The 24,111-nt window shown below is 48.4% G+C and overlaps 1 protein-coding gene across 1 annotated transcript in view; it reads right to left on the bottom strand.

Moving 5' to 3' along the window:
* Nucleotides 1–16,372, bottom strand: part of RCOR1 (REST corepressor 1) — a 133,131-nt gene extending 116,759 nt beyond the window's left edge. Inside the window, exons 1-2 of the mRNA XM_007987912.3 lie at nt 15,804–16,372; nt 15,666–15,725 (exon numbers count right to left, since the gene is read on the bottom strand). Coding sequence (XP_007986103.3) covers nt 15,666–15,725; nt 15,804–16,107 — 364 coding nt within the window. The 5' untranslated portion in view covers nt 16,108–16,372. The remainder of the gene's footprint in view (nt 1–15,665; nt 15,726–15,803) is intronic.
* Between the last annotated feature and the right edge of the window lie 7,739 nt (nt 16,373–24,111).

Below are 24,111 nucleotides of genomic sequence, written 5' to 3'. Positions count from 1 at the left end.
CACAGCGAGACTTCGTCTAAAAAAAAAAAAAATCAAAAAAACAAAAACAAAAGCCTATTCAAGAAAAGACGCCAAACCAAGCACATATTCTTAGAAAATTCAGCCACTATTTAGCTCTGACAAGTTCATACTATGTAACACTTAACAGACAAGTGCAGTGCCTCACACCTGTAATCCCAGCTACCTGGGAAGCTGAGGCAGGAGGACCACTGGTGCCCAGGAAGTCAAGGCTGCAGTGAGCCATGTTCCCGCCACTGCACTCCAGCCTGGGGAACAGGGTGAGACCCTGTCTCCCAAAAACAAAAACAACTTAAAACCTGATTTGGCAGTTCAAAAAACCATGCTACCACCCTCAAAGAAATCAGACATACATGACACCACCAGCTCCCAGAAGACTCTCTGGTACTGAGTAAGATCAAAACTAGTTAAGCACCTACTCTTCTCTTCCTCCTCCCCTGAACTCCCTATATCCATGCTAAGTTTGAAAGCAGAGTACCAAGCCCAGCAGCTTCTTTGTCAGTAAAAGTAAAGCAGGGCAGGAACTACAACCTTCAGCGAGAGTATGAGTGTAAACACAGTCAGGTGCAGTGGCTCACACCTGCAATCCCAACACTGTAGGAGGCCAAGGCAGGCAAATCACCTGAGGTCAGGAGCTCAAGACCAGCCTGCCCAACATGATGAAACCCTATTTCTACTAAAAATACAAAAATTAGCCAGGCATGGTGGCATGCACCTGTAATCCCAGCTATTCGGGAGGCTGAGGCAGAAGAATCACTTGAAGCAGGGAGGCAGAGGTTGCAGTGAGCCAAGATGATGCCACTGCACTCCAACCTGTGCAACAGAGCGAGACTCCATTTTCAAAAACAAACAAACAAAACCACAAAGACACACACATGGCCTAGCCTACAGTCAGGATCATCAATATCACCATCTTCCAACTCCGTATCTTATCCTACTGGAAGGTCTTCATAGGCAATAAGACACATAGAGGCGTCATACTCTAGAGTAACAATGCCTTCCTTTGGAATACCTCCTGAAGGACCTGCCTAAGACTGTTTTACAACAAACATAAATTTTGTAAGTAGGAATACACTCTAAAATAACCATACAAACTATAGTATAGTAAATCCACAAACCAGCAATACAGTTATTGTCATTATCAAGTACTATGTACTGTCTATAACTCCATGAGCTAGATTTTATAAGACTGGCAGTGCAGTAGGTTTGTTTACACCAACACTACACAAACACCTGAGTAATGCTACACACCGATGCACTATAGACAACGTGAAGTTACTAGGTGGCAGGAATATTTTAGTTCCATTATAATCTTATGGGACCACTGTCCTTGACCAAAAGGACATTTGTTTTGCAATACATGACTGTATGGATAGCCTTCAGTCACACCATCAAAAGAAATGGCTCTTCTAAAAAAACTCCAACGATGTTCTAAGTTGTGAAGATGACTCTCTCAACATACACGCAGGAATAAAGCAACCCAGTCCAATTTGTCCCCAGGCAGCCAAGCTAAGTACCTCCCATTTCACCCGCTTTCACTGCCAGGAAGAAAACGAATGTAACTGGGCTACAAGTTGGCTCCGGCAACCCTAAACATAAAATTCTCCAACACCTGGGGCCACGTGGAAACAACTAATCAATGGATCCAAGCAAGCCTTGCTCCTAAGTGTTTTTTCTTCTCTTTTTTTTTTTTTTTTAGATGGAGTATTGCTCTGTCATCCAGGCTGGAGTGCAGTGGCACGATCTCGGCTCACTGTAACCTCCACCTCCCCCACCTCCCAGATTCAAGCAATTCTCATGCCTCAGCCTCCCAAAGTGCTAGGATTACAGCCTGGCTAATTTTTTTGTATTTTTAGTAGAGACAGGGTTTCACCATTTTGGCTACGCTGATCTCGAATTCCTGACCTCGGTGATCCACCCGCCTCAGACTCCCTAAGTGCTGGGATTACAGGAGTGAGCCCCTGCACCCTGCCTAAGTGTTTTCTCTTAAAGAGGATTCTGGATGACCCTCTCTAAAATACACTAAATTGAATTCTGATTATACTTATAAATTAGAATTCTTATATTTATAATTAACGGTCTATCTTGTTGATCCTTTTCCTTTCTTAGTGAAACATAAAATAATGATGCATCTTACAGCTGAGGGCCTCTCGGACTGGATTACTGTGGCAAGTTATCACGAGGAACCATAAGACTCAGCCTCTCAATGCTGAGGAAACAGAGGTTTCCTCATCTGGAAAATGGAGATAGTGACTTTACATCCTATGACTGTTGTGAGGGTCAAATGATTTGTCGTGTGTTAAAACTAGCCTGGCACAGAGTAAGCAACCTGGATAGATCTTTTTTTTTTTTTTTTTTTTTTTTTTTTTTTGAGACGGAGTCTCGCTCTGTCGCCCATTCTGGAGTGCAGTGGCGCAACCTCGGCACACTGCAAGCTCCGCCTCCCGGGTTCACACCATTCTCCTGTCTCAGCCTCCCGAGTAGCTGGGACTACAGGCGCCCGCCACCACGCCCGGCTAATTTTTTTGTATTTTTAGTAGAGACGGGGTTTCACTGTGTTAATCAGGACGGTCTCGATCTCCCGACCTCGTGATTCGCCTGCCTCGGCCTCCCAAAGTGCTGGGATTACAGGCGTGAGCCACCGCGCCTGGCCGACAGATCATTCTTTCAAGGGTTTTCTGTTAGTGATGACAAAGTTGTACCTCCTTATCCACACACTACCCACTGCCTTATAAGGAGTGGCAAATCTCTAAGACAGCTACTTGTTTTAGTCTATAGCATTTTAACCTTTTGTGGGAAACTAACTGACCATTATAGGATCAAAGTTGTAACTTTAACTTTAACTTATATGCTACTATAACTACATACTAGGCAGAAATTATATCAGAGCTTTTCAAGTCATCCAGCACTGTGATTTGGGTCAACTAGTTAATAGCATGCCGAAATGAGATGAATAACTTAGTTGAAACAAAACAACAACAAAATTCTCAATTCTCAGTAACATTCATCTTAGAAATCAGGAGTATATACCAAGACCAGTCTCTGAGTAGTCTCCGATCAGGAATATATTTTTATCCATTGTCAAATAAACTAAATCCTCCTCCCCCCAACACACACAATATTAAAGAAAAAACAAAAAACATATATGCAATTCTAACAAACAATTAATATCCAAATATATATTAAAAAAAGAGCTCGGCCAGGCGCGGTGGCTCAAGCCTGTAATCCCAGCACTTTGGGAGGCCGAAACAGGAAGATCACAAGGTCAGGAGATAGAGACCATTCTGGCTAACACGGTGAAACCCCCTCTCTACTAAAAAAAAAAAAATACAAAAAACTAGCCAGGCGTGGTGGCCAGCGCCTGTAGTCCCAGCTACTCAGGAGGCTGAGGCAGGAGAATGGTGTAAACCCGGGAGGCGGAGCTTGCAGTGAGCTGAGATCCAGCCACTGCACTCCAGCCTGGGTGACAGAGCGAGACTCCGTCTCAAAAAAAAAAGAACTCACACAAGTCCATATGAAAAAACCAACACCCTATAGAAAAATAGCAAAACAGACTGAGAAACACGGTGAAACCCTGTCTCTACAAAAAAATACAAAAATTATCCAGGTGTGGTGGCACACTCCTGTAGTCCCAGCTACCTCGGAGGCTGAGGTGGGAGGATCACTTGAACCCAGGAGATGAAGGCTGCAGTGAGCTGAGATTGATCCATTGCACTCCAGCCAGGGCAACAGAGCGAGACCCTATCTAAGGGGGAAAGAAAAAAAAAGAAAGAAAAATAGCAAAAGAAAGATACATTCACAGGAGAAAACTGAGTGGCAAAAAACAAACAAACAAAACATTACAAAGACACTCCTGGGCCAGGGGTAAGACCAACAAAACCTGAAACCCTATCTCTACAAAATATACAAATATTAGCTGGGCATAGTGGAAGGAGCCTATAAACCCAGCTAATCAGGAGGCCAAGGTGGGAAGATCTTGAGCCTGTCACTTGAGCCTGACAGGCTGAGGATGCAGTGAGCCAAAATTACACAACTGCACTCCAGCCCGGATGACAGAGCCAGACCCTGTCTCAAAAAGTACATATAAACAAATAAATAAAAAACCACTATTTTCGATACTTAGCTAAAAGACACTTAGTACTTTTTGTCACGTTCTTTCCTGGGTGTGGTGGTGAAAAACTGTAGTCCCAACTACTCTGGAAACTGAGGTATGAAGATCACTTGAGCCCTAGAAGTTCGAGGATACAGTAAGCTATGATCACGCCACTGCAGTCCAGCCTGGGCGACAAGAGTGAGAACTCATCTCAAAAAAGGGAAAAAAAAAGTTCTTAAAAAAATTAAAAATTAAAAACATAAGACACTTAACCTCATCATTAACTGGAAAACTTAATTACAGGCACAGTGACTCACGCCTGTAATCCCAGCACTTTGGGAGGACACAGCAGAAGGATTGGTTGAGCCTAGGAGTTGGAGACCAGACTGGGCAACTTGGCAAAACCCTGTCTCTACAAAAAGTCTAAAAATTAGTCAGGCATACTGGCTCACGCCTGTAGTCCCAGCTTCTCAGGAAACTGAGACAGAAGGATCACTTGAGCCCCGGAGGCCGAGGCTGCAGTGTGCTGTGATCATGCCACCGCACTCCAGCCCGAGAGGCAGAATGATAACCAAGTCTACAAAAAAAGAAAGAAGCGGCCAGGCACAGTGGATCACGCCTGTAATCCTAGGACTTTGGGAGGCCGATGCGGGAGATCACTTGAGGTCAGGAGTTCAAAACAAGCCTGGTCAGCATGGTGAAACTCCTTCTCTACTACAAATATTTTTTTAAATTAGCCAGGCGTGGTAGCACATGCCCGTAATCCTAGCTACTCGGGAGGCTGAGGCAGGAGAATCACTTGAACCTGGGAGGCGGAGGTTAAAGTGAGAGGAGATCGCATCACTGCACTCTAGCCTAGGCGACAAGAACAAAACTCCATCTCCAAAAAAGGAAAAAAAAAAAATGCTAACATAAGCATAGCATTTCAAAAAAATTAATAACCTAATACACACCATGACGAAGATAGGGTGAAAACGAAGTTGTTTACCTTGCTAGTAGAAATGTACTTGTTTGGAAAGCATAAAAGCACATTAATAGCACAGATTATTCCATTTACAAAAACACTAACAATAACAAGAAAATGTATTATCACATTTTTTTGTTTTTGAGACAGAGTCTCGCCTGTCGTCCAGTCTGGAGTGCAGTGGCATGATCTCGGCTCACTGCAACCTCCACTTCCCGAGCTCAAGCAATTCTCCTGCCTCAGCCTCCCAAGTAGCTGGGATTACAGGTACCTGCAACCACACCCAGCTAACTTTTATATTTTTAGTAGAGACGAGGTTTTGCCGTGTTGGCCAGGCTGGTCTCGAACTCCTGACCTCAGGTGATCCACACGCCTCACCCTCCCAAAGTGGTGGGATTACAGGTGTGAGCCACCATGGCTGGCCTCACACATGTATTAAAGTACAAAAACATGTATGGGAATTCTGACAGCCTTGAGAGTGTGCCACTCAGACTTCTCCTTGAGAGAGAAAATGTTGCAAGGGGTGTAGTTAACTGACAGTCCCAGCTGCCAGGAATCTACTACAGCACCTATACCAAAGCGAGGCTACTCTAGGCTGCTCCCAGCCAATGACTGAACACAGCAGACATTCACAGGGCAGGACCATTCCTGCCCAACAGACTCTTCCAACAATCTACTCTGGCTGAGATTTTCTCTGAACTGCAAGCTGCACTGCAGTTTGAGGTTCCTCTATCAATCATTAATCATCATTCCTTCCCTCTCTTCTTTCACAGGTGTCACACATGCTTCCAGTGTAAAGGCTCTTGCCACCTACACCTCCTTCCTCTCTCTCTTCTTTATCCTTCCCAGGTATACCCTAATGAACCTCTTGCATATCTAATTCTGTCTTGTCATCTGCTTCTCAGAAGATGCAAACTATCACGAAATAATATAAATCAACTGTGAATTAATGAATAAAGAAGGCGGGAATGAGGCTTTAGCTGTACCTGAAGCAAATATAACCTAGTATTAAATCAGTGTTTGGCTGGCGTGGTGGCTCACGCCTGTAATCCCAGCACTTTGGGAGGCCGAGGCGGGCGAATCACAAGGTCAAGAGATCGAGACCACCCTGAACAACATGGTGAAACCCCGTCTCTACTAAAAATACAAAAATGAGCTGGGCGTGGTGGCGGGCACCTGGAGTCCCAGCTACTCGGGGGACTGAGGCAGGAGAATCACTTGAACCTGGGAAGCAGAGGTTACAGTGAGCCGAGATCATGCCACTGCACTCCAGCCTGGCAACAGAGCAAGACTCCATGTTAAAAAAAAAGTGTTTAATCAAGTCACGGGTACTGTTCTATTTGAAATGTTTTGTTTTTTTTCACAGCTCTACCTTCACCATTCTATTCTTATGATGATTTGTAAAAAGGCATATTCTAATTATGCACATTAACTATCCTATCCTACCAATTTTCAAAATTTTACTCTGACTAGGCCTGATGGTTCGCACCCATAATTCCCAATTTTGAAAGGCCAAGGCAGGAGGATTGCTGAAGGCCAAGAATTTGAGACCAGCCTGGACAACAGAGCAAGACCTCGTCTCTACAAAAAACTTAAAAATTAGCTGAGTAGGGCCGGGCGCAGTGCCTCATGCCTGTAATCCCAGCACTTTGGGAGGCTGAGGTGGGCAGATCACAAAGTCAGGAGATCAAGACCATACTGGCCAACATGTTAAAACCCCGTCTCTACTGAAAATATAAAAATTAGCTCGGCGTAGTGGCGCGTGCATGTAATCCCAGCTACTCAGGAGGCTGAAGCAGGAGAATCACTTAACCAGGGAGTCAGAGACTGGCGTGTGCCAAGATTGCGCCACTGCACTCCAACCTGGAAAGAGAGACTCCGTCTTAAAAAAAAAAAAAATTAGCTGTGTATGGTAGCATGTGCCTACAGTCCCAGACACTCAGGAGACTGAGGCGGGAGGATCACTTGAGCCCAGGAATTTGAGGTTATAGTAAGTTGATTACACTACTGCACTCTGGGTGACAGAGTGAGACCCTGTCACAAAAAAATAAAAATAACAAAACAGAAGAACGAATTTTAAAAGACATTATTGTGTAACTGACATCATCATACACTATGATGAAAAGAACTAGATTCCTGGTTGAGGAAACTGAGGACCTTGGAGATAAAATGACCAGGTCTACCTACATCACTTTCTTTGTCAGAGACAGGATATTCAGTCTCCTGATAACCAGCTTTGGGTGTTTCCCTACCACACTGTCTAATGAAACTGATCACTCACAAAATTCGTCATTACCTCCTAAAACCCTGACCTCTCATTTGGGTGAACACTGCCTTAAAACAGTGTTTAAATCACAAAGCATTGGCCGGGGGCAGTGGCTGATGCCTGTAATTCCAGCACTTTGGGAGGCCAAGGCAAGTGAATCATCTGAAGCCAAGAGTTCAAAACCAGCCTGGACAACACAGCGAAACTCCATCTTTTTTTTTTTTTTTCCAGACAGTCTCACTTTGTCACCTAGGCTGGAATGCAGTGGTGCCATCTCCGCTCACTGCAACCTCTGCAGCCCAGGTTCAAGCAATTCTCCTGCCTCAGCCTTCTGAGTAGCTGGGATTACAGGCGTGCACCACCACACCCAGCTAATTTTTGTGCTTTTAGTAGAGACGGGGTTTCATCATCTTGGCCAGGTTAGTCTTGAACTCCTGACCTCAAGTGATCCACCTGCCTCGGCCTCCTCCCAAAGTGCTGGGATTACAGGCGTGAGTCACCATGCCCGGCCAGCAAAATACCATCTCTACAAAGAAAACAAAAATTAGCTGGGCATGGTGGCACACACCTGTAAGTCCTAGCTATTAGGGAGGCTAAGGCAGGAAAATCACTTGAACCCAGGAGACAGAGGTTGCAGTGAGCCAAGGTCACGCCATTGCTCTCCAGCCTGGGCAACAAGAGCAAAACTCCGTCTCAAAAAACAATAAAAATAAAAATAAAATAAATAAATATATAAATAAAGCACAAAGCATTGCCAGGCGTGTGCCTGTAATCCCAGCACTCTGGGAGGCCAAGGCAGGAAGACTGCTTGAGCACAGGAGTTCGAGACCAGCCTAGGCTCACGCGAGGTGATACACACATGTATTCCCAGCCACTGATGAGGCTGAGCGGGGAGGATCACTTGAGTCTGGGAGGCAGAGCTTGAAGTGAGCCAAGATCAGGCCACTGCACTCTAGCCTGTGTGACAGAGCAAGACCTTGTCTCAAAAACAAAAAACCACAAAGCATTCACCATAATTTTGGTATATCTATTTTTTTACAATGATCTAAACCATAAAAAAAAGCAGAATATAGAATCACCAGTGAAAACAAATGAAAGGCATATCGACACCCTGTTCAGTAAAATTACCTATTCCGCATGAAAACATAACAGTTTTCTGACAGAAGTCAACTCTGAAGTGACAGTTAAGCCAATGACAACCACAAATTTTCAGATCTGATTAAACATATTGGATTAAACATTCAAAATAAAGGTTGCATTTTTAAAGGGTCACTATCTCAAAAATATTCACTATTAATAATGTACACCTCTGAAGCACCAAGGATGTGAATAAACAGAATAAAAATTAAAAATTAAAATTAAAAAATAGTAATGGCCGGGCACGGTGGCTCATGCCTGTAATACCAGCACTTTGGGAGGCTGAGGCAGGCGGATCACGAGGTCAGAAGATCGAGACCATCTTGGCTAATACAGTGAAACCCCGTCTCTACTAAAAATACAAAAAAAGGCCGGGCGCGGTGGCTCAAGCCTGTAATCCCAGCACTTTGGGAGGCCGAGACGGGTGGATCACGAGGTCAGGAGATCGAGACCATCCCGGCTAACCCGGTGAAACCCCGTCTCTACTAAAAAATACAGAAAACTAGCCAGGCGAGGTGGCGGGCGCCTGTAGTCCCAGCTACTTGGGAGGCTGAGGCAGGAGAATGGTGTGAACCCGGGAGGCGGAGCTTGCAATGAGCTGAGATCCGGCCACTGCACTCCAGCCTGGGCGACAGAGCGAGACTCCGTCTCAAAAAAAAAAAAAAAAGGCCGGGCGCGGTGGCTCAAGCCTGTAATCCCAGCACTTTGGGAGGCCGAGACGGGCGGATCATGAGGTCAGGAGATCGAGACCATCCTGGCTAACACGGTGAAACCCCGTCTCTACTAAAAAGTACAAAAAACTAGCCGGGCGAGGTGGCGGGCGCCTGTAGTCCCAGCTACTCCGGAGGCTGAGGCAGGAGAATGGCGTAAACCCGGGAGGAGGAGCTTGCGGTGAGCAGAGATCCGGCCACTGCACTCCAGCCTGGGTGACAGAGCCAGACTCCGTCTCAAAAAAAAAAAAAAAAAATACAAAAAAATTAGCCGGGCGTGGTGGCGGGCGCCCATAGTCCCAGCTACTTGGGAGGCTGACGCAGGAGAATGGCGTGAACCCAGGAGGCGGAGCTTGCAGTGAGCTGAGATAGCACCACTGTGCTCCAGCCTGGTCAACAGAGCGAGACTCCGTCTCAAAAAAAAAAAAAAAAATAGTAATAATAACGGCTGAACACAGTGGCTCACACCTGTAAGCCCAGCACTTCGGGAGGCCAAGGCAGGCAGATGGCTCGAGCCCAGAAGTTCGAGACCAGTCTAGACTACATGGCAAAACCCTGTCTCTACAAAAAATATAAAAAAATAGTCAGGCATGGTGGTAGACATCTGTAGCCCCAGCTACTTGGGAGGTTAAGGTGGGAGGATGGCGTGTACTTAGGAGGTTCAAGTTCACTACCACTGTGATCACACCACTACACTGGTGACAAAGTGTGACCCTATCTCAAAAAAAAAAAGAAAAAGAAAAACATTATTCATTCCAAAGTAAGTGATGTTTTGCTAATGTAGGAAAGAACTAACCAGATATAGGATAGATAAGCACCCTCACTCTTACCCTATTATTCTGTAACTACTGAATATTAAAAGAAACCCATGACAACTCAGCATAATCTAAGGCAGACAGTATGGAAAGGCAGCCTGGATAACACATGTAAGAACAAAGCCTAAGTTAAAAGTGTAGGGCTGCACTTTGGTTTTTAACTTTTTTTTTTTTTTTTTTTTTTGAGACGGAGTCTCACTGTGTCGCCCAGGCTGGAATGCAGTGGCCGGATCTCCACTCATTGCAAGCTCCGCCTCCCGGGTTTACGCCATTCTTCTGCCTCAGCCTCCCAAGTACCTGGGACTACAGGCGCCCGTCACCTCGCCCGGCTAGTTTTTTTGTATTTTTAAGTAGAGACAGGGTTTCACCGTGTTAGCCAGAATGGTCTCGCTCTCCTGACCTCGTGATCCGCCCGTCTCGGCCTCCCAAAGTGCTGGGATTACAGGCTTGAGCCACTGTGCCCGGCCAACTCTTTTTTTTTTTTTTAATTCTTTAAAAGTTGGTAAAGCTTTTTATTTCAGTGTAAACAGAAATGGTATTCTAATTACCAAGCAATGCCACACTATACCGATCTAGTCTAGGTATTTTTTTTTTTTTCATTTTTTTTTTTTGAGACGGAGTCTCACTCTGTTGCCCAGGCTGGAGCGCAGTGGCCAGATCTCGGCTCACTGCAAGCTCCGCCTCCCGGGTTCACGCCATTCTCCTGCCTCAGTCTCCCGAGTAGCTGGGACTACAGGCGCCCGCCACCTCGCCTGGCTAGTTTTTTGTATTTTTTAGTAGAGACGGGGTTTCACCGGGTTACCCAGGATGGTCTCGATCTCCTGACCTCGTGATCCGCCCGTCTCGGCCTTTCAAAGTGTGGGGATTACAGGCTTGAGCCACCGCGCCCGGCCGCGGTATTAATTATTTTATAAGAACTGAATCAGGGCCGGGCGTGGTGGCTCACGTCTGTAATCCCAGCACTTTGGGAGGCTTAGGCAGGTGGATCACAAGATCAAGACCAACCTGGCAAACACAGTGAAACCCCATCTCCACCTAAAATAAAAAAAAATTAGCCAGGCGTGGTGGTGGGCGCCTGTAGTCCCAGCTACTCGGGAGGCTGAGGCAGGAGAATGGCATGAACCTGGTAGGCAGAGCTTGCAGTGAGCCAAGATTGCGCCACTGCACTCCAGCCTGGGCAACGGAGCGAGACTAAGGGATGATAAAATTAAATCTTCCTTTGAACTGTATAGGAAATACCAGTCTTAGCTCCAACCATTTGCTTTCAAACCTAAATAGGGTCAAGCTGGCACACTGCAAATAAGTAAAATCTGACTTAAAAAAAAATCAGGCTGGGCACAGTGGCTCACACCTGTAATCCCAACACTTTGGGAAGCCAAGGCGACCGGATCAGGAGTTCGAGACCAACCTGACCAACATGGTGAAACCCACCCCTACCAAAAACACCAAAATTAGGGCCGCGCGGTGGCTCACGCCTGTAATCCCAGCACTTTGGGAGGCCGAGGCAGGCAGATCACCTGAGGTCGGGAGTTCAAGACCAGCCTGACCAACACGGAGAAACCCTATCCCTACTAAAAATACAAAATCAGCCAGGCATGGTGGCACATGCCTGTAATCGCAGCTACTAGGGAGGCTGAGGCAGGAGAATCGCTCAAACCCGGGAGGCAGAGGTTGCGGTAAGCCGAGATCACACCATTGCACTCTAGTCTGAGCAACAAGAGAAAAAGCTCCGTCTCAAAAAAAAAAAAATTGCAAAAATACCAAAATTAGCCAGACATAGTGGCACATGCCTTTCAAGCCCAGCTACTTAGGAGGCTGAGGCAAGAGAATTGCTTGAACGTGAGAGTGCTTGAACCTGGGAGGCAGAGGCTGTAGTGAGCTAAGATTGTGCCACTGCATTCCAGCCAGGGCAACAGAGGAAGACTCCATCTCAAAAAAAAAAAAAAAAGTTGGAGTCAAATTCCTCCATTCATGCATCTCTACCACAGTTACTTATCTTCCCATAATAAAAACAGAAAAGAAAAAAAAAAGCTGTCTGTTCACATCCACCTCTCTGTTTAATTCTAGTAAACGAGAAGAACAAAGACACACTCAAAACTCAGGTGGAGGCAGGGCATGATGGCTCATGCCTTAATCCCAGCACTTTGGGAGGCCGAAGGGGGGCAGATCATTTGAGGTCAGGAGTTCAAGACCAGCCTGGCCAACATGGTGAAACCCTGTCTCTACTAAAAACACAAAAATTAGCCGGGCATGGTGGCACGCGCCTGTAGTCCCAGCTACTTGGGAGGCTGAGGTAGGAGAACCACTTGAACCTGGGAGATGGTGGTTGCAATGAGCCAAGATTGCGCCACTGCACTCCACTCCAGTCTGGGCAATAGATTGAGACTCTGCCTCAAAAAAGAAAAAAAAGGAGGGGGGAGGGACAGGTACAGTGGCTCATGCCTGTAATCCCAGCACTCTGGAAGGCCTAGGCAGGGAGATCACCTGAGGCAAAGAGTTCGAGACCAGCCTGGTCAACATGGTGAAACGACATCCCTACTAAAAACACAAAAATTAGCCAGGCGTGGCCGTGGACACCTGTAATCCTTGCTACTTGGGAGGCTGAAACAGGAGAATCACTTGAACCTCAGAGGTGGAGGTTGCAGAGAGCCAAGATCATGCCACTGCACTCCAGCTTGGACAACAGATCGAGACTCGGTCTCAAAAAAAAAAAGAAAAAAGAAAAAAACAAGTAGGAGGAAGAAATAAAAACTAGTAAGGCTCAAACTCTCAATTCTTAATTTATTACTCAATTCACCACTCTTAACTTGCAGTCACGGAATGAACCTGTCTTAAATCTTAAAGAGCTAAGAAAGAATTGTGCCATAAAACAAACATGTTGGCTGGGCATGGTGGCTCACCCCTGTAATCCCAGCACTTCGGGAGGCTGAGGTGGGTGGATCACCTGAGTTCAGGAATTCCAGACCAGTCTGACCAACATAGAGAAACCCCATTTCTACTAAAAACACAAAAAATTAGCCAGGCATGGTGGCGCATGCCTGTAATCCCAGCCACTTAGGAGGGTGAGGCAGAAGAACTGCTTGAACCTGGGAGGCAGAGGTTGTGTGCAGTGAGCCGAGATCATGCCATTGCACTCCAGCCTGGGCAACAAGAGTGAAACTCCGTCTCACACACACACACAAAAATAAATAAACGGGTTGTATCATTTCTATTCCAAAATGGAAGTCTTCCTTCCCCTTAAGCTTTTCAGTTAAATGAGAAGACACATAAAAAACCACTAGAAAATAGTAAAATCTCAATTTTCTGCCGTATCTAGGACTGTGTCCCCCTGCTCAGGTTGGCAAAACAAGGTCTGAAATTACTTTACACCAGTTAGATTCCTTGCCAGATTAAAACAAACACAAAATAAGAAATTTGGAAATTTTAATATCAAGACTCAACCAATTGGCAGCAAGACTATGCAGCAGAACAGTTAGATATTTTCCTTTTTATTTTTGAGACAGGGTCTCACTCTGCCACCCAGGCCGGAGTGCAATGGCAAGATCACTGCTCACTGCAGCCTTGACCTCCCAGAGATCCTTCAGCCTCAGCCTCCCAAATAGCTGAAACTACAGGTACATGCCACCAAAAATTAGCCCAGCTAATTTTTTTATTTTTTGTAGAGACGGAGTCTGACTACGTTGCCCAGGCTGGTCTCCAACTCCTGGGCTCCAGAGACCCTCCAGCCTTGGCCTCCCCAAGTGTTGGGATTACAGGTGTGAGCTACTGCAATCTGCTAGATGTTTTCCATTTTAGAATAGCTGATTGCTAGCAAGTTTATGCTCATACCTATTCCAACAAAAAGTCCAAGGACAGTTCAAAATATTACATTTGCTATTTCAAAGACTACAACAACTCCAAAGAAGTCAAACTCATTACTAACAATGCAGAGCTGACATCAACATTTCGAAGAATGTCAGAAATCTAATTCCTGTTGCTGACAAATATGCCCTTTTCCTTAGTCACATCCAACACATCTAAATAAAGTTTTCAAAATTTATGTTAACAAAAATGTACCAAAAAGCCTACCAACTTACTCAAAGATTTGTGGAAGTCGATTTTTAAAAATAATACATTAGGAACACTTGGTGACAAGCTTTATGTTCTGTGTTTTAAACCAAAGATAAGACTTGACCTACAAAATGAAGACAGGGTCAACTGTAACCAAAAAACAGTATGCTTCCCCTGGTGGCCAATCGAGGAATGGAGGAGCCAAGCATACAAGAGAAATAGCCTGGTCACCTAGTTCTATCCTATTACTCATAAATGATAAGTGACTACCAAAAAAAAAAAAAAAAAAAAAAAAAAGAAAAGATTTGGAGAGAAAGAAACTATCAAAAACAATAACATGGACTTAAAAGGAACACAAACCTTACGTCAAGAAATCAAAATTTTGAAGGCCAATTTAAGAGAAGTCATTTATTTCCAGTGTCCAAGAGCTCACCTAGGACCTTTACGTATTTTCACTTCAAAGGGCAGTTTAGTACCTTAATAACAGCTTGAGAGCAATCGCCTTTTTCAAGAACCAGATCACTGGAATTTTCTGCAGTCTTGTTTCCAAGGAAAAAACATATATGCATTTATCTTTTGAAATAAACTAGTGGTATAACCTACATAGAGAACCCCAGCTCTAAAGCCCTCCAACCAGCAAGGATTGTTAACTCCAGCTTTACAAGATGCTCTGTTGAATTTTATTTCTGAAATAAATCCTACGTTCTTTCAAACATTTTCCATACCAACAACCTTTAAAGACAGTCTCATACAGAGACTGGCTAGAATCTCACGCATTAAAATCTGACGAATTCCTTTGTCTGATTGGATTTTTTTTTTCCTTGTACCACTTTAAATTTGCTTCTACACAGAATAGCAGCCAGGAAAGTAAGTGTTCCATTCTAGGGTGTAGGACTTTCTTGTAGGTAAAAAGCATTTGTTAGGCTAAAGCTTCTGACGATTCTCAATTTCACAATCTCTTCCTCCAAAAAAAAGGAAACACACACATTTACCAATAGGTCCTAAAATCAAACTGCCACACGCGAGGCTCTCTTCCCCAGGCAGGCGCCCTCTGGAAAACACACTTCCTTTATTGACTGATTTTGGGGGGTCGTTCTTCTACTCGCTTCTGGATGGGAGGAGAGTCAGGAACCAGCAAGAGCCAGAGGCTCGGAGGAGAAGCAAAGGCGTGGGAGCAGCCTTTGGGAAGGGTTCCGATAAAGGGGTCTCTGGCGACCTCCTAAGTCCGGGGCGCTCGCAGGACTCTAACTCTCCGGCACTGCCACCCTTTACCCCTGGCCGAGGCGCAGCTCACCTGGACGCAGGGACCCCCAGCGCCCCCACGCCAGGTGTGGCCGCCTCCGACGCCACCTGCAGTCCTCGGAGGCGCAGGGGGCAGCGGCGCCGGACCGGCTGGGGGCGACCTGGCCTCCACCGGGTGCAGACGCACGTTTGCAGAACACTCGTGTGCGTGTGCGCCTCCTCGTCCTCGCCCTGCTGTTCTCCCCACGGACGGCAGGGCGAACGCACACACAAAAAGAAAGTTGTCGGCCGGCTCCCGCCCCCTCGGGCTTGCCGGGGACCCGGGGCTCCCGCTCATCCCCGCAGCCGGCCGCCCGGGGCCGCTACTCACCGGGGTCGAAATCGGGCACCACCGCCTGGTACTGGGGTCCGACCCTCATGCCACCGCCACCTGCGGGGGAAGCAGAACACGGCGGTCAGTGCGGCGCGGGGCCCGGGGCCCGGGGCCGCGGGGGCGGTTGCCACCTACCGTGCTCCTCGTCGCTGGACGAGCCCGAGCTGCCTTCCTCCCAGGAGTTGCTGCTGCTGTTGCCATTGGGCGCCGCCGCCGCCAAACTTTTATTCTGGCCATTATTGGGGGCGGCGGCGGCCGAGGCGGCGGCAGCCGAGGCGGAGGAGGCGGCGGCGCCCGAGGCGGCAGTGGCGGCTGGCGAGGCGCAGGCGGCCGAGGCGGCGGCGGCGGCGGCGGAGGCGGCGGCGGCGGAGGCGGCCGCGTTGTTCCTCCCTCTCCGCTTCCCTGAGACCTCGGGGCCCTTCTCCACCATGGCCGGCATCGGCGGGGGCCGGGGCCGTGCGAAAGTGGCGGGGACCCGCGGCTCCAGAGGAGGGGGCGCCGAGCCGGGGGAGGGGGCGCGGGGCCGGCGTGGAGCCGGGCGGGCGCTACGGAAGCCCACGGGCGCGAGTCCGAGTCGGAGGAGGCCCAGACGGGTAGAGCGCGGAGCCGCTTCAAGCCCCCAGCGACGAGCCGAGCGCAACTTTCGCTCTCATCGCCGCCCTCACTTCACTGGCACCAACTACTCCGGGAGCAGCGAGCGGAGAGGGGAGGAGGCAGGGGCGGGGCCTGCAGGGGCGCCTGGGGGGGCGCGCAGCCCAACTGACGCGAGGTGGCTCCGCCCCCCTCGCACTCCCATTGGCTCTGGTGGGATTTGGACGGCGAGCGGCAGCCGGGTTGGCTCCGCGGGCCCGTCCGTCCGGGGCGGCGGGGCGGGGGAGCGGGGAGGGGCGGCTCCGGGCTTCCGTTGGCGAGGTTCGGTTGACGCGTATCGCCCGCCGTACGTGGTTTGAGGTTTGCCATCTCCCTACGCCCCATGATCCTTCTCTCCAGGCAGCGACGAGGAGTTCGCGGCCCTCCCCGCCCCCTCCCCTCGGCCGCGGCCCCCGCCCCTACTGCCCGCACACGCCTCCCGCGGCCTCTGGCCCCCCTCCGCGGGACCCCGCTGAGAGTCCCGTCGGCTTCTCAAAGTAAAATGTGCCTGGCGCTGGAAAGCCGCGGAGCGCCCGGCCGGGACTACTTTCCGCTGCGCGGAGGGGTACGGGCGCGCTCAGACTCCATACAAAGAGGAAACTAATTGGGGGAAACTCGCTGCGCCCCCGCCTTTCCCAGGGGACGCGGGGCTCGTGGGGGCGGGGGCCACGGCGCTGGGGACGGGCTTCCCAGGCTGCCACCTCCCCTGGCGCGAGCCGCGTGGGGACTCGGGTTTGCCGTGCTGCCCGCTAATTGGGTGGGGGAGGCGGGGACCCCCGGGGTGGCTTGGGTGCGGGGCTCGCCGCCGCGGCAGAGGCCCAAGGGAGGATCCCCGTGGGCCCCCGGGGGACATAGTCCCGGCGTGGGGACGCACTAGCCGGTGGGGTGGCTGCTGAAAGATGAATGAACGGGCGCAGCCGCTCTGGGGCGGGGGTCCAGGAAGGGTAAAGAGGAAGAAGCTATTTTCATCCCAAGCTCTCGGCGCGGGAGGAGGGTCAACTTCCTCCGGGGCGAGGGCAGCCACTTTTCCGGATCTGCCGCCCGCCCCGCCTCCTCTCTCCCCCCGGAACCCCCGCGAGGGAGAACCCGGTGCGCGGGCGGGTGGGGTCGGCTGAGGCCAGCCTGAGAGCCGCTGCCCTGGAGAGGGACCACCGGGCAGCCGAACAGCTGTGGGGGGCTGAGGGGTGTAACTGCCTTGGAGGTCCCAGTGCCCTACCCCCAACCAACCCCGAAACTACGCTCCCTTCGTAATTAGACCAGTGGAGGTCTATGCGGGAAATCTTTTTAAAGCAGGGATGGCTATTTTTCTTTTAAGTTGCTTCAAACCTGAGATTAATATGGGGACGAGCTTTGGATATAAATAGCTACAGGGAGAATTTGGGAGTTTTATGGTTTTAAAGCCTGAATAAATAAGCGGGGTTTTCTCTTGAACATTTTTTGCAGCATGAACTATTATTAACTTTATTGAAGAGACCACGTTCACTTCTGCCTAAATGACCTTTAAGAAACAGGGCTGGGACCCCTCCGGGTATAGAAGCCCTGCCCCCACCAAGTTCAGGGTCGGAACTCTTGGACTCTCCTCCAAAGGACGTCTCTCTCCTTGGAGAGCCCTGGATGCTGCAGGTGTGTGCCCCGATACACCCTTCAGCTGGCCTGGGCAGGGTACAGAACCGGGGTGGCATTCCCGGGGCTGGGCCACTGGCTAAGGCCTCTGACTCATCCGGAGGTGAGCCCTGTGTGAGGAATGAGGTCCAGAACGCGCTGCCCCGCTCGCTTGGTGTCTACAAAGTTGTACCACCAGACTGGAAGATCAACCTACAAGGGCACAAAGCTGATACTGGGTCATTTATTAAGGCAACAGGGATAGCAGAGCACACAGGGCCACCCTCTCCACCCACCAGCCCCCAAGGCTGAGGCCAGGCTGGGCTACCAGTAGGGGTGCAGCAGTGGACTTTAAAAGCTTTTTTTTTTTTTTCCCCAGCCAATATTAACACTTAACATGTGTCAGCCCCTGTTCTAGTTTGACCCTAATGCTACACGGATACTATATTGGGCTGAAGCTCTCAGATTTCCCAACGGTAAAATACAGAAAACAGTACCTACCTCCTGGCCTGATGGATTGTAATAGAGTCCATCCTTCCGGCGTAGGGAACCCCAACCTTAAGGACACCCGCCTTCCCATCGCTTGGGGAGAGGGCGCCACCACAGCCCTGGGATTGGGAATTTGTGATCCCACACTTGTAACGCATCCACAAAGCCGGCAGCCCTACCATGTTTTTCGGTGACTCCCACTCTGAGACCTCATGCCTGTTCCCCTCTCCTTACACCTCCCACAGCCCCTTCTGCCTGGGCTCCCAGCCCGTGGCCTTACCTCATTCTTCAGAGAAAAACGAAAGCCTTCAGGATCTTTCTCCTCTCCCTGTCCCCAAACAGACAAACCTCCCTGTTGGGTACCCACGTCCTACTCGGGCCTGGGACCCTCTCCCGCTGCCCTCCCCTTGAGGCTTTTCTGTGCCATCAGCCTCACTCTGGACCGACTCCTGCCCCCCACCCCTCTCCGGTCTTGCCATTTCTCCCTCCCCTCAGACATTTCCGAAGACTTCCCTACACTGGCTTCCTCAACCCCCTCCCATCCCAGCCTCTCATCACCCCACCCAGCAGAGCTGTGTCCCCACCCCTTAACTGCTGCTAAGGTAATCTACAACCTCTCCGCTGCCCCATCCGGGGGTCACTTCTTGGTCTCATTGAGCTTCTCAGCAACAGCTGAGTCGACCACTTCTCCTCCTGGAAACCCTCATTTATCTGGACCTGGAGATTCCAGTTCACCTGGCCCTCCTACCTCACAGGTCACTCCCCATCAGTCTCCTCTGCAGCTTCCAACCTGTCATCACTGGGATTCCTCCTTGCCTTTTTCCTTTTTCCTTTCATTAATTTTTTTTTTTTTTTTTTTTTGAGACGGAGTCTCGCTCTGTCGCCCATGCTGGAGTCCAGTGGCATGATCTCGGCTCACTGCAGCCTCTGCCTCCTGGGTTCAAGCGATTCCTGTGCCTCAGCCTAGGACTACAGGCACCCGCCACTACACCCAGCTAATTTTCGTATTTTTAGTAGAGATGGGGTTTCACCATATCGGCCAGGCTGGTCTCAAACTTCTGGCCTCGTGATCCGCCCGCCTCAGCCTCCCAAAGTGCTGGGATTACAGGCTTGAGCCATGGCGCCCGGCGACATAGTGAGATCTCATCTGTATAAAACAAAAACAAGGGGGGAGGGATAGCATTAGGAGATATACCTAATGTAAATGATGAATTAATTACATCGACGATTAAAAAAAAAAAAACCTATGACCCTATGACCATCTCGTCCTCCACGCTAAAACAAACAAAAAAACTGACCATCTCATCCTCCACCCTTATAGATGAGAAAGCTGAGGCACTCAGAGGTGAAATAACCTGCAACCTTCCTAGGGTCAGGCATGATGTGAGGGGAGGAGCCAGGGCACAGCTGAGCCAGGAGCTGTGGAGCCTCTTACCCAAGGCCAGAGTTGCCCCAGGGATGCTGGGATAGCCAGGGGCAAGGGTGTCCGCAAGATGCTTGGTCTGATTCTAAACATACAGTATTTATAATTTTGTTTTAATTCTCACTATCAATAAGTTTATTTGTTCATTGTATTTTCCCAGGAAAAGGAGAAGGGAAGGGAAAAGAGTCAGCATGTGTTATAAAATGATTAGAAAATGGGAAAGGAAGTACCTGGTACAGCAAAATCAACCATCAAATGAACATACCCCAGTGATGGAGTCATCAAAGCCCAAAGGGGCTCAGTCTCCTTCAGTTCAGGAATGAAGGGAAGGGATGAGGAAAAGAAGAGACAGGTACAGGCTTTCCTACCCCAGTGTTTATAGTTCTTCCTGCTGCTAATTTTATTATTACTATATTTGGGCTTGTTAGAAAATTCTGCTTGGCAAGGAATTCCTTCCTCAAGGATGGAGCCAGGCAGAGGGCAGGGTATGGGCCAGGGCTGGGAAGTGTCAGGAAAACACCCTAAAGCCATTCCTGGGAGGTTTCAAGCCCCCAAAGGATTATTGGAAAACTGAGACTTCAGGCAGGAATTTTAGCCATCCTAAGAGTTCTGAACCTGGAATCCATGGATAGCATTCTGGGGACCATGAACCAGAGCTGGTAATTACATCTTTATTTAAATTAACCTTTAACACCAGGTGCAGTGGCACTCACTTTCCATCCCAGGTACTTTGAGGCCTCTAGCAAGACCCCTGTCTCAAAAGAAAAAAAAATTAACCTTTAACTGAAATCTAGCATTTTCTTCAGTTATGAATGTAGGTGATATTCCGTCTCAACACATTAAAGTCACTGAAAATATCTCAAAATAGCATTATTTATTCAGAGACAGAGTCTTGTTCTGTCGCCCAGGGTAGAGTGCAGTGACATGATCTCGGCCTACTGCAACCTCCCGGGTTCCAATGATTCTTCTCCCTCAAGCTCTGAGTAGCTGGGATTACAGGCACGCACCACCACGCCCGGCTAATTTTTGTATTTTTAGTAGAGACAGGGTTTCACCATGTTGGCCAGACTGGTCTTGAACTCCTGACCTCATGATCAGCCCACCTTGGCCTCCCAAAGTGGAGGCATGAGCCACCACACCTGGCCTCAAAAGAGCATTTATCCTCATCTCCAAGATCACAGAAGTTATTACACCCACCCCTAGAACTTGTTACTTAATATGTTAATAACTAAGCAAATAAATCATAGACCTAATTGTAAGAGCTAAAACTATAAAACTCTCAGATGAAAACCTAAATGTTTGTGACCGTGAGGTAGGCAAAGCCTTCTTAATTATGATGCCGAGAGGATAAGGAACAAAAGAAAAAGATGAATTGGAATTCATAAAAATTAAAACTTGTCTGGCCGGGCATGGTGGCTCACGCCTGTAATCCCAGCACTTTGAGAGGCTGAGGCAGGTGGATCACCTGAGGTCAGGAATTCGAGACCTGCCTAACCAACCTGGTGAAGCCCCGTCTCTACTAAATACAAAAAATTAAAACTTGTCCTGCAAATTATACCATTAAAAAATAGCAAAGACAATCCACATAATGAGACAGGATATTTGCAAATCATGTGTCTAACAAGAGACATTAAACCCGGCCAAGTGTGGTGGCTCACGCCTGTAATCCCAGCACTTGGGGAGGCCAAGGCAGGTAGATCATGAGGTCGAGAGATTGAGGCCATCCTGGCCAACATGGTGAAACTCCGTCTCTACTAAAAGTACAAAAAAATTAACTGGACATGGTGGCACATGCCTGTAATCCCAGCTACTCAGGAGGCTGAGGCAGGAGAATCACTTGAACCTGGAAGGCGGAGGTTGCGGTGAGCTGAGATCGTGCTACTGCATTCCAGCCTGGCAAAGAGCAAGACTCCATCTCAAAAAAAAAAAAAAAAAAAGGAGGTTGGATGTGGTGACTAATACCTGTAATCCCAGCACTTTGGGAGGCTAAGGTGGGAGGATCATTTGAGTCAAGGATTGAAAACTGCAGTGAGCTATGATGGCACCTGTGCACCCCAGCCTGGCCAACAGAGTGAGACTGTCTCAAAGTAATAATAGAAAGATAAATAACTAGATTTTAAAAGGGGTAAAATGTCTGAATAGACATTTCTTCAAAGAAGAGATACAAATGGCCAACAAGGGTCAGGCACGGTGGCTCACACCTATAATTTCAGCACTTTGGGAGGTCAAGGCAGGCGGATCACCTGAGGTTGGGAGTTGGAGACCAGCTTGACCAACATGGAGAAACCGTGTCTCTACTACAAATACAAAATTTACTGGGCGTGGTGGCGCATGCCTGTAATCCTAGCTACTCGGGAGGCTGAGGCAGGAGAATCGCTGGAATACAGGAGGCGGAGGTTGCAGTGAGCCAAGATCACACCATTGCATTCCAGCCTGGGCGACAAGAGCAAAAACTCCGTCTCAAAAAAAAAAAAAAAAAGGCTAGGCGTGGTGGCTCACACCTGTAATCCCAGCACTCTGGGAGGCTGAAGCAGGTGGATCACGAGGTCAGGAGATTGAGACCATCCTGGCTAACGCAGTGAAACCCGGTCTTTACTAAAAAATACAAAAAATTAGCCGGGCGTAGTGGCAGGCGCCTGTAGTCCCAGCTACTTGGGAGGCTGAGGTAGGATCTTGCAGTGAGCAGAGATCGTGCCACTGCACTCCAGCCTGGGCGACAGAGGGAGACTCTGTCTCAAAAAAAAAAAAAAAAATTAGCTGTGGCCGGATGCAGTGGCTTACGCCTGTAATCCCAGCACTTTGGGAGACCAAAGTGGGCAGATCATGAGGTCAGAAGATCAAGGCCATCCTGGCCAACATGGTGAGTCCCGTCTCTACTGAAAATATAAAAATTAGCTGGGCATGGTGGTACGTGCCTGTAATCCCAGCTATGGGGTGGCTGAAGCAGGATAATCGCTTGAACCAGGGAATCGGAGGTTGCATTGAGCGGAGATCACACCACAGCACTCTAGCCTGGCAACAGAATGAGACTCCGTCTCAAAAAAAAAAAAAAAAAAAAAAAGTGGGGTGCGGTGATGGGTGCCTGTAATCCCAGCTACCTGAAGGCTGAGGCAGAGCGTCGCTTGCACCTGGGAGGTGGAAGTTGCAGCAAGCCAATATTGCCCCATTGCAGCCTGGGCGACAGAGCGAGACTCCATCTCAAAAAAAAAACAAAAAAACAATAGCCAAGAAACACATGCAAAGATGCTCAATGTTAGCAGTCAGGGAAATGAAAATCAAAACTACAAACAGATGCCACTTCTTGCCCACCAGGATAGCACTCATCAAAAAGATACAGTAACAAGTGCTGGAAGCCACTGCTGGTGGGAATGTAAAATGGCGCAACTGCTTTGGAAAATAGTCTGGCAGTTTCTCAAGAAGTTAAACATAGAATTGCCATTTGACCCAGAAATCCCACTCAGAGATATATACCCAAAAGAACTGAAAACATATGTCCACACAAAAACTTGTGGGCAAATGTTCATAGCAGTATTATTCATACTTAATGTCCCTCATCTGATGAATGTTTAAACAAAATGTGGTCTATCCACACTGGAATATGGGTCAGCCTTAAAAAGGATGCTACAACTTGGATGAATCCTGAACAGGTTAAATGAAGCAGCTAGTCACAGAAGACCACATAGTGTGTGATTCCATTTCTAGGAAATGTCCACAACAGGCAGAAAGCAGACTGTTGGTTGCTGAGGGAGAGGGGAATGTGGAGTGACTGCCAGTGGGTACAGGGTTTCTTTCTGAGGTAATGAGATGTTCTTTTTTGTCGTTTTTTAATTTTGTTTGTTTGCTTGTTTGAGTCAGAGTCTCACTCTGTCGCCAGGCTGGAGTGCCATGGCGTGATCTCAGGGTGTGATCTCAACTCACTGCAACCTCCGCCTCCTGCGTTCAAGCGATCCTCCTGCCTCAGTCTCCCAAGTAGCTGGGACTACAGGCGTACACCACCATGCCCAGCTACTTTTTTGTATTTGTAGTACAGACAGGGTTTCACCATGTTGGCCAGGATGGTCTCAATCTCTTGACCTCGTGATCCACCCACCTCGGCTTCCCAAAGTGCTAGGATCACACGTGTGAGCCACTTCACTCGGCGAGATGTTCTAACATTGATTGTGGTGATGGTTGCCTGACTCTGGATATACTAAAACTGCTGCATCGGACACTTCCCATGGGTGAATTGTATGGCATGTACTATGAATTATATCTCAATGAAGCTGTCTGGAAAATAGAGATAATTAAATAACAGAAAGA

Source organism: Chlorocebus sabaeus, chromosome 24 (genome assembly GCF_047675955.1).
Source record: "Chlorocebus sabaeus isolate Y175 chromosome 24, mChlSab1.0.hap1, whole genome shotgun sequence".
NCBI classification, from domain to species: domain Eukaryota; kingdom Metazoa; phylum Chordata; class Mammalia; order Primates; family Cercopithecidae; genus Chlorocebus; species Chlorocebus sabaeus.
This window is presented reverse-complemented; position numbering and strand designations above follow the sequence as displayed.